General features: G+C 40.5%; 2 protein-coding genes across 3 annotated transcripts; one reads left to right on the plus strand and one right to left on the minus strand.

Annotated features, from left to right (window-relative positions):
* Nucleotides 1-145: 145 nt before the first annotated feature.
* On the minus strand, nt 146-13,023 carry LOC110974255 (uncharacterized). Its single transcript, XM_022225765.2, has 5 exons — nt 12,890-13,023; nt 9,637-10,505; nt 8,751-8,788; nt 6,313-6,459; nt 146-5,200 (listed from the first exon to the last, which is right to left on the minus strand). The coding sequence occupies exons 2-5, from the start codon at nt 10,448-10,450 to the stop codon at nt 5,132-5,134; spliced, it is 1,068 nt and encodes a 355-aa protein (XP_022081457.2). The 5' UTR covers nt 10,451-10,505; nt 12,890-13,023; the 3' UTR covers nt 146-5,131.
* c1d (C1D nuclear receptor corepressor) lies at nt 13,013-17,374 on the plus strand. 2 transcript variants are annotated; one of them, XM_022225767.2, is made up of 6 exons: nt 13,013-13,230; nt 15,106-15,172; nt 15,396-15,451; nt 15,583-15,637; nt 16,107-16,172; nt 16,533-17,374. In XM_022225767.2, the coding sequence occupies exons 1-6, from the start codon at nt 13,060-13,062 to the stop codon at nt 16,595-16,597; spliced, it is 480 nt and encodes a 159-aa protein (XP_022081459.2). In that variant the 5' UTR covers nt 13,013-13,059; the 3' UTR covers nt 16,598-17,374. The 2 variants fall into 2 exon arrangements, with proteins under 2 accessions (XP_022081459.2, XP_086988919.1); XM_087132793.1 differs by having other exon boundaries at nt 13,060-13,230; nt 16,473-17,374.
* Nucleotides 17,375-17,982: the final 608 nt, after the last annotated feature.

Here is a 17,982-nt window from a genome sequence, read left to right on the forward strand (position 1 = left end):
CCATAACTTCCAAAGTTTGCTGCAGACAAGATTTCTACTTTGGATACTTACGGGGGAGAAGAATTACTTATTACTAATAATTGTTAACTAAGCCTGGTTTTAGGGGCACAAGGTCACAATTATCACATGAGAGTGTGCAATCACGTGTGTGAATGGCAGAAGTTCATATACCGCCTTGCTGTTTTAATACGAGAATGTGAATGCAGAAAAAATGGGACAGGGTCAATATTTTCATGCATAAATTTTTAGCAATAAAACATTCAAGGTTGTTACTAATAGTACTATGAAAACAGAATTTTAAATACAAAAGCATTTTAAATTTCAGTGTTGCTACAAGCCCCTTTCCAAAGTCATCAAGTTCATTTAAACAAATGGTTGTACTGCCAGAAGGAATGACACTTGCCAAACCAGACAATCTCTGAAACTCAGACTTGCAAGATTATGTAATTTGGAGCTCCATTGTGAACCTTTAGGGTCATGTCTTGCACACCTGTGTCAGGTGTGAGTCCCAATACCCAAAGTCCTACTCATTCAGAATACTCAGTCACCCCTGTCTCAGTTCTCAAGCTTGATTCCCACTGCATAACAATCACATCTTGGTTTTGTACTCGATGACTCAGAACAGGTCTGAACTCTAGCACTAGCAAATTAAAATAATATGCACGTACGTGTAAGTCTTATTGTGCCTAAAGACTCGATAAAAATGTCAGGATCTTTAATATACAATGCAATCTGTGTATGAAATAAAAGTACATGTATTCTTCTACATGGAGGGAATGTTTGAAACGTCACCAACAAGGTTGTTACTGCCTAAACGATTGCACAATGATCCGCTGACAATCATAAAATAATAAATTAGGTAAATCTGATTAACATGTATGTATGTATTTATGCGGACTGATACAGGAAAAAACTGAAACCAACATTAAAAATAGGAACGTGGAAAAGCAACTGAGCCACCCAACCATTTATATATCTTTATGTGTTGCACCAGAGAATTCAATTGAAATTGAATTAAATTGAGTGTGTGACCTTGCTTTTCTAAAAAAAAACCCAAAGCTCAGTCATGAAATGGTACATGTAACTTCAAATCCTAAAGTTTTTCAGTCAAATTTTTGTCTTAGCTCGTTGCTCTAGGCATCAGAATTCACGAGTATTGACAACTCTGAATTGGAACATTTTTCTGCATGACTTAAACACTCTTGTCATGGAAACAGGTCTGACGTGCACTGACCTATAAACATCCCGCCCACCTGAGTTGTCAAGCCCCTCCCCTTCCCTCTTCCCCATTTTAAGTATTGAGGCCATGAATCACACTGATACATTTATGTACATGTATTGGTATTACGCAAGGTCAGCACACTTGAACAGAGTCTTACAAAATGTACTGCACAGTCCATTCCATTACAAACAAGGAAATACTCATAAAGCAAAACATCTCCAATCTGCTTTCCCTGGCTGGAAAAAGCACAATCCTAAGAGTACAAGCTGATTGATGTCTAACTCCACTGCTAAAACAGTTGCTCGACAACTCTTCATTGTTTCCTGTTTGAACTTTGAAAACAACAAACTGGGTGTACAAACTAGCCAGGAGCAATGTCAGTTTTTGTTTGGGGGCATGTTGCAGGAGTGCAGTATCTCTGAACACTTGGCTGCTCACGTGAAGCAGCATGAAACTCACAGAGATCTGGACAACTCCAGAATGAGTCAACGTGTAAGGGCTGCATCCAAAGCACACAGCTATGGCTAAAAAATTACACATGCCCCCATGGAAGCCATCGGCTAGTGGCTTTGTCCATTTCCCATCGACCTTTGTGATCTCCAGCCACAGTCGAGTCATTCTGACACAGCCCAAAGTCAATGGATAGTAATGTCAAATGTAAAAAACCACTGAATATCTGTTCGTTCATACCTGAAAATAAACTTTCTCTGTGAGTAGCGAAGTCAGTCAACAAATGACATGTAATGAACAGTATCATAATACCTCAAGAGGAAAAAAGTACATCAATATAACTTCTTAAACTGTGATAACTTTCTAAATTTACTATGTACAATGTACATGGTTTTTATGTACATCTTCAAAAAATCACATAAAAGGAAGACCTTGAGCTTAACAGAGAAAACTATTTTGATGTTCTCAAACCAGAGGGTGGACACCAACACCAGAAAGTATGTTGACAAACTTCTTGACAAGAGTAAACCACTTCCCCTTCATCATTACATCAACTGTACACTTCTGAATACAATAATACATTCAAACTCTTTGTATGTGATAAAGACATACAAGGTGAATACTTTCCCCAGAACCAATGTAAGATTGAACTATCCCTTGGAAATAGAAGAGCTACTTTTATCCACATGTGTAGTCACAATCATTTTGATAACAATGTGCTGCTTCTTTACTGGTAGGGTCATCCCTGTTTTGCTAACTTCAGAAAGATCTACTTGTTCAATCAAGATCATAAAACGTGCAAAAAATAATTTATCTTGTCTCCTGTCATCTAAAAACCCCTCACTGCCATTTCCTTAAGATTCTTGTTGCTGTACTTTCAATTGATACTTTTAGTATCGATTGATTTTTCAAGACCAGGTGTGTACGGATTTATTGCACACTCCAGACTTGTGGTTTTGTACCTGTTCATAGTCTGCAACTGATAAAGAAAGCTTACATAGGCCATGTCTGCTATGGACATCATCTCCATGGCAACAGCTATTCTTTGTATACTACCAATACCTGATTGCACAAGACACCTGATTCTTAATTAGACCAAGACACGTCCATTTCTCATTTGCATGGCAGTCAGCACACTGTGAAGTCATGTGCTTGTAGTGGTACATGTACATTTAACCATGCTCAACAGCCAAAATTCAATTTGTCAAAGGTCACCAGGGCCCAATACGCGCAATTCACAATAGTGATCCTCCAAGAGCTTGCAGTGTGTTTGCCAATCACGATGCGCGACATCTGTCGACCCAGTGCGCATTTGGAAAGGGTCAACAGATTTTGCGCGCTGTGATTGGCCAACACGTTGCGAAGTCTTGGAGACACACTATTGTGAATTGCCTATATTTTAGGGTGCCGCTAAGCACACGATTTTACACTGAGGCTCTGTGCACGGTATTTCATGGAGACCCTGAGCTGTAAGCACGGCAAAAAGCGCACTTATCTTGGAGGAAAAAGTCTTAACATTTTGACTAAACAATGGAAATTTCTATGCGAGGACAACCATAAACACAACCACGAATGCCAGGAAACAGTGGTTAAGGTTAACAAAACTTTTCTGCTGTCGTAAGTACGCCTTTTCTGCTGTTACGCAACTCCATGAAATTGAGCCCAGGAGTATGCTATGGTCAATATTGGGTATTTTTATAATGAATATCGCCATATTCCAGCGTGTTTCATTAGGATATTGACATGCACGTGACAATTTAAACTCATATGACACCGTAATATATTTACAACTGACAGCTTTTTTGGTTTTGACAAAAAATACATTTAAAATGTGTTCATACCGGGGATTACAAAATTAAAATATATGAATTTTAACAGATCTGGGAGATTTACAACAACTCACAGAAGTGCTAGACAACATGATTAAAAACTACGTGTACCATGCTGAGTTCGAAGTCCTTTCTTTTGAAATCAAAATGACAGTTGTTTATCACTTCAATTTCAGCGAAAACATAATAACCATAGCAACATTATTTCCTCCAAACAGTATTTTTAGAATTCCTCTTTAAAAATTTAACCACCCAAAGTCATTTTTGTGACTTCATGACAATAGCTTAAAACGACAAAAAATACGAAATACAAAATTACAAAGCAAGTAATTTTCAACATAGCAAAAGTACATAACCTTTTATCAATGAAAACACCACATCGAAAAATGATTCCATGGATACCTGTTTATATTTCAGGCTTCAATCAATCAAGTTAAATATACAAATAAGTGTCCTTGCAATATGAAGGATGTTTAGAGTGATCCACTTCAGAGCTGTAGCTTCTTCCTCTATGACTGAACAGAGCAACTACACAATGAGTAATCAGAATAAGTCCCATTTCATAATAACTACTGACACTGAATTGTTGGCACCAGTAGAGCAAGACTACTGACCGGAACCAGACTAAAACCTACAACCTCTGGTTAAAACCCAAGTTATTGTCACTGCAATAAAGTATGCTGATTTGTTGAGTAACTCTCCTTCTCAGTCACAGTTAAAAATCTTGTACATTTACAATTGTCAGTCAGTTTATGAGGACAATTCCAAACCCTTATTCTCAAACTCCAAGTGTACAATTTTATGATTTTGAATCACAATGGCTTTAATCAAAGTACAACCAATGATTTTCTCAGCAGGTACAGCTTCTTCCCTTTCACGGAGTAACCAAGGGCTCCTGACAGTTTGGGATATGGGTGTATCTGTGAGGCTATGAAGTACATAACATGTAACACGAGATGTTTTTATTTTTCACGGTACCTTCCAATCCAGTGGGATTGCATGCAACCACTTTGGCCATTTTTGCATCAGCTGAACCTCAAATGTCAACAGCGCGAGCGCACAGGGTCCTCTTTTCATTATTGACGGTCCAGACATTTCCGAGCAAAATTTGCAGCACCGTGCTTCTTTTCTGAGGGCATTACATGCGTATTCTGCTCGAACGTGAGGTTACGCGAGTCTAAAATACTACTCCGACCTGTGCATCACATGGACTCACACTGACTCAGAGAGCAGAGGAAGGACAAGATACTGGTCCAAGCAAGAAACTCGTTTACTCACGCCTCTATGCATTGAGCACACAAGGTGCACTAACACACCTGCAGGAACCTACTCATTCTAAGCCCACTGCAGATATAGCACTCAAACATTCTTCAATAACAGCCACTCTGTTTCCATTTTCATTGAATTTTTATTGCTGTGGACAGTAATATTCGGAGCCCACACATAATCAACATACGTGAATTAAGTACAACGTGTCTGCAATTTGTGTGACCCAACAGCACATGTTCAACAAAACATACCTTGTTTGCTACAAATCATCCAAAACATATCACAGCCACCCCCTAAGGCAATCGTTGTAAGTTCACTGCATAGATGGAGCCCTGTACTAAGCAATCATGCTACACTATTGCTAGAACTCATCCTCGGAGCTGTCCGCCAAAAGCTTCATCCGGTCCAAGTTGCCTCCCATTTCATGATCCTGAGGGAAAGTGAGAAAGAAAAAAAACATACACTAAGTGAAAAATGGCCCATTCCTTCAAGAGTGATGATTGACCCCAAGCTCCTTATGCTTTCCAACCCCAACTGAATGTCTTAGAGAGTTTGCAGGATTGAGGAAAGTAGAACGAGAGCCCAGCCCCTTGATGGGGTGCAACTTCCCTCCAAAGAAGTACTCTGGAGAGGAAGCAACAGGTTCCTTTCATAGTGACAGATTTTGGTAGATTCAGGAAGGCTCTTCTTCACAGAAAAATAAATGCTGAAGGAGTGAGACATGACAGCTCACAGAGGAAGAACTTGAAACATGTTCCCCATCTTCTGGCAAAGTGCCAGTTTGGGCAGCAACAAAGGTCATACTGGAAGTCCAGCCAACGGTATGTTAGGCTCACCGTCCACACACAGACATGTCATGCCTCCAAAGCAACATCTAATTCATCTTGTATTAAGCCACACCACTCCTGTGAATGTGGCATCAGAATTCCCACAAAGGCAAACAGGCCTGCACTCTGGACATGCATCAGCACAGGCTGATCATATTTTCTTGACAATTGATATGCCCAAGCTACTGGCTCGCAGTCTGTGAAAACCTTCAACCCCGACCCTCAGTTTCCAAGTCAATGGTTTGACAATGGGTAGTCAATTTCAGCTCTCCAAGGTATTGGAAATTGGCAAACTAGTTCCCGAGATCAAGCTGTTAAAGTCCCAGGTAACATGTGTATTACCGTATCTCATACATATTCAGTAGCTATTCAAATTTCAGGAGCAAGTCAAAGGCAGTATGTACACGTGCTCCCCATCTGGTCATGTGTAGTGTGCAAACAGCGTAGCTACGGCTATGCTCACACTTGTATACATAAACCATGTGACTGTTCAATGAATCCTGGGAAAAAGTTACTGAGCCATATTTGACTTGGGTATGGATCCTGTCATATGCATCAGGTAAACAGCAAAAACAACAACTGGCAAGTGGTGATCAATGGACCAGTGAGAATGGGGCTCTCAATAATGAATATGCATAAGATATGGTAACTAAAACTGATCAAAGAATACATGTACAAGTGTTTGGATCTCAGTAAACTACTTCTGACAATTCACCTTTCCATTATTCATCAGCTTCATGTGGCCTCTAACCCTGTCCTTCTTCTTACAGGCACGGATGCTGTAAGCAAAGCAAATGATGAGAACTGCCGCGACAATGCCGAGAACAACTGGCAGCAGCAACTTTGAAAACATGGAGTTGTTCTGTCCAATCGCACCAAAAAGAAAGGGGAAAAATGGAGAAGAAATTGAACATATGAAGGGTTGAAAATACAGTACAGGGTCCTTTAAGTTATAAATATATGTACTAGCTATCCACTCCGATATTTTGAAGGCTTCAAGATGGCACAACCCACTTGCCAGTTATGTCCATCACAGGTCCTTCCATTGAAATTGTCACAGGTAACATGGTGAGCAACACACAGGAATGTTTTTATCACAGTTCATTTGAAAAGGTTGCAGGACGTGGGATAGACTTCCATGGACTCTGGATCCACTAATAACAATGCCCACCACCAATATTGTAGTCCAGTCCATCACCAGTCCCTGGAAGTCCATCTCAACTGATTCGGTACTTGAGCTGGGTTGCAAGCTATTCAAATAAACTGTGACAAAAGCGTACCCCTGTCCTCGTTTACCCTGTCACTTACAACCAGTCTTTGAAAAGGATCTGTGACTAGACTCAAGAAGAGCCTCGAGGAAGGACTCGTGAGGCGCTGGGTTCTGATACCCAAAGGTTGTTTGAGGAGACAGAAAGGGGCACTATCAGTCTAATGAAAAGTAATGAAACCTGAGAAATTCAGAAAACCTTCCAGGAAAAGGACCAGAGGAGTGAAGGGTTTAGATGAAACTGATTATAAATTCCCCAAACAACACGGTTGCCATTTTTCTAGTAAAGCCACTGTGGGTTATCAAAAATGCCAGTGGTTACATTCCTGTGTCATTAAAAACCCTTTTGGGCCACTCCTTTTATTTATTGGGGTGTTACAAGCAATTACTTTCTTTCAGGTTTCCTGGCAGCTAAGCCAAGGGATCCTTAACCCTAACCGCACCATGCTGAAGCCAACAAGGTTGTGCAGGATTTCAATGGTCCCTAGGGGGTTAGGGTTTACCCTAACTGTGCTAAAGCCAACAAGGTTATGCAGGATTTCAATGGTCCCTAGGGGGTTAGGGCTCTCCCTAACCCTGCTGAAGCCAACAAGGTGATGCAGGATTTCAATGGTCCCTTGGGGGTTAGGGTTCACCCTAACCATGCTGAACCCAACATGGTTATGCAGGATTTCAATGGTCCCTAGGGGGTGTACAGTGTGTGATACATGCACAGTGTCTATCGATACTGAATTTTGGTGTCAAAAATGATTTTCACTGAGAGCACCATGAATGATCTCTATTTTTAAGCTCCAGTGCTGAAAGTACTGTACAGTTTTGCTGGAATAAGACTGACAGTATTGTACTTAAATCACTGGCTTGTATAAAATTTGGGTTTGAAGGAAAAACACACAGGGTGAACCACTCAAATTAGAAACTCAAATCTGAAATACAGATTTACCTCATCTAGCTACATGAGACGTTTTGGTGACTTTTCATTTTAGAGAGCAAGTCAAATATTCACAAACAAAATACTGGTCAGCGGCAATATGGATATCAAACAAATCAATCAATTTACCGAGACAGCTGTTTCCGGCCTTAAAACAGGATGCAACAAGCTTGTGTATATATATATGTATTTCTGCATGTTAGCCAATTTGACACCTGACCCCCCCCAACAAACAGACCTGTAAAAACATACCCAAGTCACAGGGCACAAGAAACACATAAATCAGGAGAAAAAGGAGTAGCAAGAATGGATCAACCCATATTTTTTTTCATGCAAAACTTGCCAACAGAATCAAAGACGTTAGACAGGAATGTCCTAATACTCTGAATGTTCGCCAAGAAGCCACAATCACAACAGTCCCTACTAAACTTGCTTACACCATAGCTTGAAACCAATTCATGTATGACCTAATGATATGGTAGTCATCCTTTACATCCGTAAAATGCTCATGTTCAGACCCCTGAAAGGTACCTAGTAAATACGCTCGCATGCCTACGATGCTTGGCAAATGGGACTGCCCCTTTTAAATGCGCCGCAGTCAACGTGTTAAAAAAAACTTGGTTTTAGCTTCAGCATATTTCGCTGAGAAATCCTACAAGTCGATGTAGCTGGTGTAAGAGGTAGAGTGTAGTTGAGGTTGTCAGTCCATACCTAAATGTAAATGTGTGGGGCTTTGCCACAAATTTGAAACCTTTCTCCCAGACATGACTCACGAATTCTTCCCTTTCAACATTCTTCATTTTGATTTTCACTTTCAAAAGCCCCAAAGAAATCTCTGAAACCACGATAAAAGGGGTTCTAAAGTTTGAGATTGTTGAAATTTGTCCTTGAACAAGGCAATTTTATCGTATCCCATCTGCCTTACAAAATATCAGCTGTAGGTTCCCGATATACTCACAGAATTGTTGGGTGCTCCTGTGTCATTCTTATGTGTACCTATTGTAGGAGATCGGGGAGAAAAAGTCAATACAAGCATTTAAACTAACAGGAAATTGCCACAATTCCAGTTGGATTTTGTCCATTTGAACATAAACCACATTTTGTTCCCCCATTTTAGATTCTGGCGGAGTCGAATCCTCCCACAGATAACCTGAAGGGATACAAGCTTTAGCAAAACATCAACAGATCTGTACATTTTGCTAAATGGTAACAGGTGTTCAAGTTGGATCAATACATTACCGTGTCACAAAGCAGAGTCTAGAAAAAGCTTAGTTACTGCTTCAGATCACGAACATACTGATGCCATAGTCCATGACTCTCACACTTTCTACAGCTACGGTGCCCAAATGCCGCCCTTTATTGATCAGAAATTGCATGTTTATTATCATCCAGTGCGACCATATTCCCACGTGCCGGACACCATCAACTTTGTCTGCGTCATTCATTAGAGATGCAAACAAAACTAGGAGCTGTAACCAAAGACACAAACTCAGCTCTCTTCATCATTCGTGTCCAACATTCCTGAAGGCATTCAAAGTCAATGTGAAAAATAGGGAGATCAAAAAATTAACTACTTATCTCAAATCGCTTGAACCAAAAACACTACAGTTTGGGTTTGGGAATTTTTTTTACTTTGCCAAACAAATTCAGGCAAATGCAAAGAAATCTTAAAGACTGACCCCGGCAAAACTTTGATTTGGCACAGAATGACCAAGATGTACATATAGGTCTTCAGCACTCATAATGTGCAGCTGCATTATCACATTTTTGAACCAGCTATTGGAAATTTCTCCTTTGTGTGAAGTTCATAAGTAGACTTGCATTGTGCACTCTGAAAGATTTACCTGAGCCTGGTTTGGCCGTCGATGCTAGGTGATCCCCATGATCTTTATGGCCCTTATCGGTTCCCTCTGGCTTCTTCCCATCAGTCGGAACAGCCTGGTGGTCAGTTAATGGAGCCCTAGTGGTGACCACTGATTTGACAGGAGCTGCGGCAGTTTTGCGTACGGCTGGTTCAGTTGATTTCTTTGGCGTCGTGACTGGCTTTTGTTTTGGAGTTGGAATCTTTGGTTGTGAAGTTGTTGCTTTTGTTGTCCATCTCGTTGTCAGAACTGATGCCCTTGTCTGGACAGGCGGAGTTGGGGTGAGGGTGGTAGTGACTTGGGCCTCTGCAGTTGCTGAATTTACTTCATCCCTCTTTTCAGGGGCCGCGGTATCTGGTGGACTAGTCGGTGTCCTTAATGGTGACTGCGTGGCATGTGTTGCTGACTGTTGGCTGGTCTTTTGCTTGGAGGAAGTGGTTACCTTGAGAGTTGTTGGTGACACAGAAGGGTCCGGTTTCTTTGGACTCTCTGTGGGTTTTTTTGTGGGCTCAGTTGTGATCCGTGGTGGCAACATCGGACTTACAGTTGTAACAGACCTAGTAGAATCTGTGGAAGATTTTGATGTTGGCGGCAACTCTGTGGTGACCCCTGCATCAACCGTTGTCAACCCATCAAGTGTTAATGTCACCTTTGCCTCACTAACACTTTTGGATCCTGCGTCTGGAGTCGGTTTTGTCACTGTTGAAGCATTACAGAGAATGAGACAAAGAATCCACAATGATAGTGATAGAGCGTTTGGCTTCATTTTGGCTGCCAACTTCAAGTTGTTTCTCATTCAGAAAGCTGAATTCCAGGTAAGGAGGTGGTATTTCCCATCAATATTTGTGGTTCTGCAAAAACCAACAACATACATGTATGAATAAACATTGACTTGTCAATAAGACACATTAAGGTCCCTAAACTTGAGAAAATGCAGGACAATTTAAAGTGCTTGTCTATGAAACTGTGCAAAAGTATGTTAACTCTGATGTTTATAGGATTCAACGATTCACAAAAGAAATACGACTACTGAAAATTTTCTTCCGCTTTAACCAAACATTACAAGTGCTTACTTAAACAAAAATGCTAATCCTTACTCCAGGATTCTGTGGTAATGTAAGAGAACTGACACCTCTTCAACTGCCCAAAATGGTGAGAATTTCACCTTTTTCTCCATGGGCCTCCACAAAAAAAGTACCAATCAGAGGGAACAACTGATCTTTGGCTTTTTTAAGTCCCTGTGGGCAAAGGTTCTATAAACGAACATCCCACAGATGGGAACAAACATGACCGATTTCCCTTGCACATTAGATAGTAAACCTTTAGCTGGGCCTGGAAAACCGAGTTTTTTTTCCTTTCGGGAGGACACAAACTTGGTATAGACAACTGCTCGCAGAGACAGCTATATTGCGCAAAGGCATCTGGGGAAATAATTCACTGAGCATGACACAGCAGTGCACAGCGATGAATAAAAAGACCCAAGTTGGTTTGATTCTGTGATTGGGGAGGGTCTATTGTTTAACAAATATCTACCTTGCTGGATGCTCATGTTGATTGCAAAGTCGCTTAGTACACCACCAGAAAAACCTTTCAGCTATATCTGCTCTAACAACCAAGTTAACAAAATCTGGAATGTTCAGCATTATCAGGACAGCACATGTGAGCCCCCGAATACTTACAAAACCCCACCAAAGTTAGGAGAAAAACATGTTCTTTAAATTATATAAAGACTTACATGTACGCCCAATTTGAGGACAATATTGTCTGAAGTGATTTAGACTCAGACAGAGTTTTGCCAAGGAGGTAGCGATTCTGTGTTTTTAAACGTGATGCATTGTTCTCACTTTTCCTTCAGTTTTGACATGAGAGTTTAATTTCTGCAAATTTTCATTTGCGAGTTTTACACCAGGATAAGAGTTTCCTGCCAGATAGTGCCAGACTTGATGACTGCGGAGCATTTTGTAGGACAAGACATTGTCTCTTATTAGTTTTGAATCAAAAAGTGGTTTGGGGGTCCAAATCTGAATGCTTATTTTCATGAAAAAAATTTTTTCAAAGAAGTTGAGGAAGTTAGTCAAATTGACTTTGGGGAAGTCTGAAGCCTCCAATAGCCGGTGTTGCAACAAACTGGAGTAATTTTCACATCACACTACTGTCGCACAGGACTTTTATGAAGTGTGTCAAATTAATGGTGCCTGTATAGTGTGTTTCAAGGCAGGGCACACTGTAATGTAATATGTTATTCCAACACACTAGCAACCCCAACAAAGTTAAAATAATTATTCAAAATTGACAGGAGGCAGGCTCCTGGACTGAAAATGAAAAGAAAAGCTCTGTTTGTGTGTGCATTACATGTTGCAGCTCTTTTTGTTCTGGACTAATTTGCTTCTTAAGGATGACACAGAGGGAAAGATGCAGATATTGATGATGTAACTGGAAAGATGCATGTTTAGTTTAAACCTTCGAAACATTTAGTAGACTAGATCCTGACTAAAGTACCCCCAGAACTGTGGGGTTCTTCATCAGCTGCCTTCCCAAAAGTGGGGCGGACAACAAACCCTGCAGTTCTGGGGGTAAATTAAAAGCCCATAACTCTGCCCACTCTACAACTACAAGTACATGTACATTGTATGCAGGCGTTTGTCAACTTTGGCACCCCCGTTTTATCATTTGTATAAAAGAAGTTGACCTGCAAAAGACTACAACCTTGGATAATGTTCTTTTCATGATGCTGACCCCATTTTTTAAAATTTTGATCAATATATTTGAAGGAAATGCGACTTTCTTACTTGATTTTCCGACACCGACACAATGGACCGTGATGTTGCCGAGGTTGTTACCCCAGAATTACCCTCATACATGTACATGTCATAACTCAAAACCCTCTTTCCACAAAATTAATCCTGCAGTTCTTCAGCATGGAGACAGCATAATAAGTTTCTATTCTCTTATCAGCAAAATTTTGAAAAATAAAAAAAGTGTTTTGAGTGTGGTTAGGCGTACGTACATCATGTACCGATACCACTTTAAGTTCATGCACATGTACATCATTACATTATCAAACATGTCAAAACATGTTGAAACTTTGGACTAGGGCCAAAGCCTACTGCGATGCGCTCGTACACTTACAATTTTAACATGTTTAAACTTCACATGAGCTAACGACTTCTTGAAGAGGCCATAGCTTTTAGGCCTACCACAAAACACGCACAAAATGTTCTAGGCCCAGACCTACCTGATTTCGCAAGCTAGCCTCCAACTTATGATAATGCTAGTCCAACACTTTCAAGTACATGTACAGTACATGTACATCGACTGCGCCCACGTAGCATTTAACTGGTACTGCTGCTGTGTAAACGAAGATGACAAGAACATCGAACGCCTAACACCAGCGAAAAAAACAAAATGGCAGCTCGCTTGGGTGTCAGAGGTGAACAGAACAGCAGCGATTTCGAGGCTGAAAAGTACCCTAAAGAAATCGCCAACAATCTTCGAGCTTTCCAAGATTCATTAACTGAAGTGGAGAAAGCCTTAGCTCCATTAAAAAAGGCTTCTCTTGGGGACGTTCACAACAAGGTATACAGCTTTTGTGTAAAGCCTAGGTGTAGATTCCCGACTCGACTAGGAGTAGGACAAGCAAGGGACCTTACAGTTTGCATTGCATTATGGGTTTGAATGACAAACACACAATGCATTTTAAGCACAACCCAATCTATCTGTTTCGATTTTATTTCATACTCCAATTCAAGCCATCCCCTTCTGACACAGTGTCACATTATTGATTTGGGACAAAGATATTCACAAACTTTGAAGTAAATTAAAGCTTGGCGGAAAAGGAAAATTTGGAGAATCCCTTCCAACAACACCACTTTTTGTCATAGACCATGCCTTGACTAAGATCGTGAATATTAATGTTCTATTGTCCAATCAAAATTATGACTTGAGTTGTAGCTCATGCATCCTCCCCCTGTATGACCACTGTGGACCAGTTGCGTTCATTTTCAGCCTGTAGTGTAGAGTGACTGATACCCTTAAAAAAAGACAAGGGTGATTTCTTCTTGCAAACATTTGAAAAGTTATTTGAAAATGTTTCTTGTTAGTTGTATAATCTGATAATGTGCATGCATTTGTGAGTTGATGAATAGATACGTAAAAAATATTAAGTTGAAAAAAGGTAAATTGATTTCTGACTGGTTCACTTCCTCCATAGGGTTGTGTTAGCTCTACTAAGTGGAACGTTGGTATTCCTCTTTTTGGATTTTGGACGGGATCGTCATACTTATGCTCTATGCCTGTACATATAGTAAGGTTGAAACAGTTCTCAAAAATTTCAAAGACTCAACAAAAATACCTCTATTACCACATACTGGCTTCCGTAAATGCCAACGTCAAATGGTTGGGGCTTCATTGATATTTCTGACTTCACAATCTGTCAAAATCCACTCGTTTTCGCTCGACACACACACAGCACTCGAACTTTTCGCTGCCTTCACCGTTCAAATGCGCGTATCGAGATTTAGAATACGCAATAACTCCATGGGCGAAACATGATCCTCCCAGAAACATTCATGAGTGGCCTATACGTGGTCTGGGCACAAGACTTGTTAATTGTGACCATTGGGAGTGCTACCAACAACCGTTTCCTCTATGGGCGAACATGGTCCCCAAACGAAACTGCAGGAGAGGCCCAAATGTTGTCGGGGCACAAGACGTATTGACCAAGAAACAGTATAGGCCACTCATGCACTAAAATATCTTCAAAAGTGTACCCCAAAAATTTGTATTCAGTTTTATTTTAAGCCATGAACAAAACATGATATTCTCTGTACAAATTGAACGAAGGGCTTTCCCATTGCCTGATATGCCAGACACATATGCAATAAACAGTCTATGACCAAGAGAACCCCCATTTCATTTGTGTGCAAACAGCCCTGTGCATCAAATGCCTATTTTAAAATATTTTTTTCAAAAACACATTTTTAAAAATAAAACCTCCCAGGACTAGGGGCCTGTCAGGCACATCTTCTGATAATATCTTGAATTCCAGTGTTAAAAAGTGGATTCCAATCGAAGTGAATCTTCGAAATGATTCTTGAGTGTAAATAAGCAAAAGTGAATAAATATGGGCACAAAAAAAGTTCAAAGTTGACGCATCTGATTACCGGCTGTAGCATAATTCACAGAGTGTTATCAAAATACAAATTGTCGCATCATGATATGGAACTTCTTTTGGCTCAAATACTTGAACATGTACATGCAATGTAGTCTCACAAGATAACAGTAAACAGCTTTTGTGTAAAGGCAGCATAAACTTAACTGAACTCCCTTTGTAATACTTGGCATTATGAATGGATTTGTACAAAAAAGGGCTTTTTTGAGTGTGTGAATTCTAGTTTGCAATGTGTACATGTACATGCACAAGTCGTTTTAATTTTCACATTTCTGTAACAGCTCCAAACGCTGGATCGGGCCAAACTGGAGTTAGTGTCAGCCTACGCCATCAATTCAATGTTCTGGAGTAAGTTCACTTACAAATACTTATCAGAGAAGATCCATATACTTGCTTGTTGGCTAGAAGAACCTGCAAAAGCCTCAGAAACATTTTTGTAGATTGTGAAGGATTTGGGAAGGATAGATTTTAAGCGTCGGACAGGAGACCATCAGACATGATTTGGCCTTTGATATAAAGCTCTCATTAACCTCATAGACCATTTTTATTTTGTGTCTAAATGTCATTACAGTGTACCTGTGTGCGCAAGGAGTTAATCCACGAGACCACCCAATCAAACATGAACTGGTAAAATGACCTTTTTTACATTTGCTATGAGTCAAGAAAGATCGAAATGTCTCATAAAATTTAGCGTTCTGTAAAAGTTGCATTTCATTAGTTGTGATGACAACCGTGTATTATTTGCCTCGTATTTTCAGGGGCGGATACAGAAGTACATGAACAGAGTGAAAGAAATTATGGACAAAGAAAATGGTGAGTGTGTCCCGATCGACATTTGTTCTTCAAATGTATCCCAACCAATGCTTCATCGCGCTAACAGCCAGCTTCCGGTCATGTTGGTGTTGGTATCAACAGTAACATTCATATAAGTGGCTTGCTGTATCTGCTTAGACCGGTAGTACCCCTTCACCAGCAAAGGCTGCTGAGAGATATTTCAATTTATCACATGGGGCACCCGCAAAGACCATACATTTCAACAGATCTAGCACATGCATGCTGGGAGCATCTCTCAATGACAAGTGCCCATGATCCCGTGCAGCTATGTCGCAGGCAAATAGATACCATTGCTGTGTAAAGCAAACATAGATAGATCTAGTTTTGCACGCAGAATGAATACCACTTAGAAGCAGAAATTTTCACTGCAAGGAATCTGATCAGAATGGTTCAGAGATGAAATGCAAAGTAATGGAAAGGTTCCCTGGTTTTATTCTCCTCTTTTTAGCTGCCAAATTGGACAAAGGAGCAGCCAAGCGTTTTGTAAAGGCTGCACTATACGATGCAGCTGAAGGTAAAACTTCGGTATCTTGTTCATTTCATTTTCAGATTTCTAGATGTGATTGTTATCCTTTGCAGTTTAATGGATTTGACAAATGAGTTTGGCAGATGCAAATCCACATTGAGATTACTAACAGATGAACTGATTTGATGTGAAGTTGTCAAGATTGTCCACTTGCCTTACTTTAACGTTGTCTTTGCATTGGAATGCCCTCAAAGCTGTGAAACATTTCTTTATAAAATTGTCAACACTACACTGCTTTCAATCAATTTCATTTGTGGTCCTTGTGGTGCTTAGTAACATTATTTTCAGACCTCACAGTAATTGGACTTTACAGTTTTCCTCGCTGTCCTTACAACTTCAAATGTTTAGAGAAACGGAAAGGCAAAAGGAAGGCTACAGGTGACACCGAGTCCGGCCCATCTAAGAAAAGGTGACGCCACCCCCTTCACCAGTAGCTGTCCTCCTTGTTATGCTTCAGTGTGGTTGATGCTGAGTGCTGCACTGTCAGCATGGCCCAACAGTCACATCCAGTCAGCTAGAAAAGAAGGCAGAGAGACTGTGACGTTGACGCAGAGCCAGCTACCAGACTATGGCTTGTTGAACATTATTGATCGAAAATTAATAGCTGCTATGTCACATCAGTCTTACGTAGTGGAGGAGACATTGCTCTAAGCTTTGTTCTGCTCTAATAAGACTGCAACTTCATTTTGCAACCGACAGTCCTAAAATGCATTGCTTGTTATGTATGAAAAGCCGAGAGAACAATTGATACATGTATCTGGTTGCAAGTGAGTCGGGTTGGAGGAAGTCCAAAGAAGGAAAAATCTCCATCTGTATTTTCTGTTGGAAAGTATCCTAAGACAGAATGCTTGTGGTGTTGCGGTTTTGTCACAGGCCCTGTTTTCCTGGTTGCAATGTGTGCCTTACAAGGCAGTGTTCCGAGGAGTGTCCTCGAGGAAATCGAATGTAACCCACTGGTGCATCCTCTATACTGAAGCAACCATTGGACACGAAGTGCTGTCCACTCGTTGACTTGACGTACGTAGGGATAGATCGAAAGTAGACCTTGCATTGGCACACATGCACACATGTATTATTTTTGTAACCTTTTTATTTGCATCAACTTTCACACACAACGTGTTTAAAAGATTCAATCCTCACAGCATGAGGTGGGCAGATACATTGCATATGACTTGACACAATTTAGGATCGATGAACTTTATAAGTGTGCACTGTTTTGAATGTGTTCAAGTTTGAAAGTGTTCCCAATAAAGCCGGAATACACTGTGAGAAAACTCAAAGTATCCACTGTTTTAACTTGTGGAAGTGAGTTTCCTTTTTAGTCATCTTGCATTGTAAAGTAAGGCTTCCTGCATGCCTTGTATCTTCAGCTCTGAGGTGTACAAAACAGGTGCAGACTCACATGGCAATATTCAACAATCAGTTGTACATTTACCAATTTTTGTCCTCTGAGGAATTGAATATTTTCGTGTTGGAAATTGAAGTTTGTGGATAACTCCATGTGAACCTTTGTTTTAAGAGCTATTGGTTCTGCAAGAAGTTCAGAACGGCCAGCATGCCATGTCATCCAGAGAATCCTTTTAAGGGCAAGTCAGGTGACACCATATGATATATTCCTGAACCAACAGTTTGTCAGAGACTCGATACATTTTCACATGGGTGTTGTTAACAAACTTCATTTCGTCTCCCACATCTTCGGTAAGATTTGAGGCAAAGCAACATACACGTGACCTCACTTGTGAGTGAAACCAGTCAACGTGATAATTCAAACTGCTCTGTTCGGCCATTCTAAACCTAG

This window comes from Acanthaster planci, linkage group LG01, assembly GCF_054643075.1.
Source record: "Acanthaster planci isolate LZ-2023a linkage group LG01, COTS_SCS, whole genome shotgun sequence".
Taxonomy (NCBI): domain Eukaryota; kingdom Metazoa; phylum Echinodermata; class Asteroidea; order Valvatida; family Acanthasteridae; genus Acanthaster; species Acanthaster planci.

Excerpts from the sequence above, each read along its gene's own strand:
- c1d (XM_087132793.1), top strand. The coding sequence starts at position 13,060 with ATGGCAGCTCGCTTGGGTGTCAGAGGTGAACAGAACAGCAGCGATTTC. Across the intron at positions 15,638-16,106 it reads AATTATGGACAAAGAAAATG|CTGCCAAATTGGACAAAGGA; the intron begins GTGAGTGTGTCC and ends TCCTCTTTTTAG. Across the intron at positions 16,173-16,472 it reads ACTATACGATGCAGCTGAAG|ACCTCACAGTAATTGGACTT; the intron begins GTAAAACTTCGG and ends CATTATTTTCAG.
- LOC110974255 (XM_022225765.2), bottom strand. The coding sequence starts at position 10,450 with ATGAGAAACAACTTGAAGTTGGCAGCCAAAATGAAGCCAAACGCTCTA. Across the intron at positions 8,789-9,636 it reads GACGGCCAAACCAGGCTCAG|GTACACATAAGAATGACACA; the intron begins GTAAATCTTTCA and ends CTCCTACAATAG. Across the intron at positions 6,460-8,750 it reads CAGGAGCACCCAACAATTCT|AACAACTCCATGTTTTCAAA; the intron begins GTGAGTATATCG and ends GCGATTGGACAG.